Source organism: Populus nigra, chromosome 1 (assembly GCF_951802175.1).
Source record: "Populus nigra chromosome 1, ddPopNigr1.1, whole genome shotgun sequence".
Classification (NCBI taxonomy): domain Eukaryota; kingdom Viridiplantae; phylum Streptophyta; class Magnoliopsida; order Malpighiales; family Salicaceae; genus Populus; species Populus nigra.
This window is the reverse complement of record NC_084852.1, coordinates 4,194,148-4,195,555: the sequence shown is the minus strand read 5'-3', so window position 1 is coordinate 4,195,555 and position 1,408 is coordinate 4,194,148. Positions and strand designations below refer to the sequence as shown.

Below are 1,408 nucleotides of genomic sequence, written 5' to 3'. Positions count from 1 at the left end.
TTCTTTGTCAATCAACCGACACACATGCATACTCTCACTCAATAATGAAATGGAAATTTGATGATTTGCCGAGATGTATTTTGGACGTGTTTGCGCATTGGATCTATTTTATGGTTATTTCTTTGATTTGGCTTCACCTTTGGATTTTGACTTCAAGCTGAGCCCTGTGAATTTGTGACTTGTTCTCTTATTTGCTTCTATGCCACAATTACTTTATATATGTTTAATCCTACCTTGTCCTAAAAAGTTATGCTATAAAAAAAGAGAGCATATTATACATATTTCTACCATTTGTTCCATCTACTTGAACTTTCTCCTTCTTCTTCGATTCTGTTCATTTTTCTGCCGTTTCTTTGCCTTGAATGATTGTTCAATCCACTTAGTGCATCTCTTGGTCCTCCAAAACAAGATGTAACCAATGGCAACTCCCACAGGCGCCCCACATCCATATCCAACCAAAGCAAATTTCCAACTAAATGGACTAATTGGATCCGAAAGGATGCTTTCTCGTTGAGCTCCTGATGACTGATGATCTTCAACATCATCACAATTCTTTGACAATGGGAACCCGCACAACCCAATGTTTCCCTCGTAGGAATCATTAGCGAAGGTAGAAAATTGATTCCCTATTGGAATCTTCCCCTCTAACCTATTATACGAAAGGTTGAGAACCGATAGGAATGTCAAGCTTAATAGTTTCATTGGGATCTCACCTATGAGCTTGTTTTTTGAGAGGTCTAAGGACTCAAGCAATGTCAACTTTGATAAAGATAGTGGGATCTCACCTATCAGATTATTTGTAGACAGATTGAGTACCTCTAGCAACTTGAGATCACCAATCACTTCAGGAATCTTTCCTTCAAAAAGATTGTTTGACAGGTCTAGGACATTGAAAATTGTTAAGATGTTTATATCATCCATTCTTTGTCCTTTGCTTGTTATTGACATCCACTCCCTGTAATAGTAAGATCCCATATACATCAGTGACCCATTCAACTTGATCCTCATTGACTTCCATATTGCAAAGTAATCCAATGGCAAATTTCCTGTGAAATAATTCGAGGATAGATCCAGGATTTGAAGCATTGGGAAGTCATTTGATGCCAATGGCTCACCAATGGGACCACGCAAACTATTTGATTGTAGGATAAGAACACGCAAATCGGGAAGCACCCCTAACCAGAAAGGAAACGTGTCGTTAATCTGGTTATCTCCAAGGTCTAAAACTTGAAGGCGTTTACAATGCTTCAGAGACATTGGAATTTTCCCTGTCAACTGATTAGCATATAAGTTGAGTGTCTTGAGGCTGCATTCTTTAGTGAATTTCCAGGGCATCAATCCGGAAAATCTATTCTTCCGCAGATTTAGTACGATGAGGGTATCACCAAGGACCTCAAGACATTTTGGA

General features: G+C 38.7%; 1 protein-coding gene across 1 annotated transcript; it reads right to left on the bottom strand.

Annotated features, from left to right (window-relative positions):
* Positions 1-234: 234 nt before the first annotated feature.
* On the bottom strand, positions 235-1,030 carry LOC133690449 (receptor-like protein 9DC3). The gene has a single exon (XM_062110676.1). It carries the CDS (start codon positions 1,006-1,008, stop codon positions 301-303), a length of 708 nt encoding a protein of 235 aa, XP_061966660.1. The 5' UTR covers positions 1,009-1,030; the 3' UTR covers positions 235-300.
* Between the last annotated feature and the right edge of the window lie 378 nt (positions 1,031-1,408).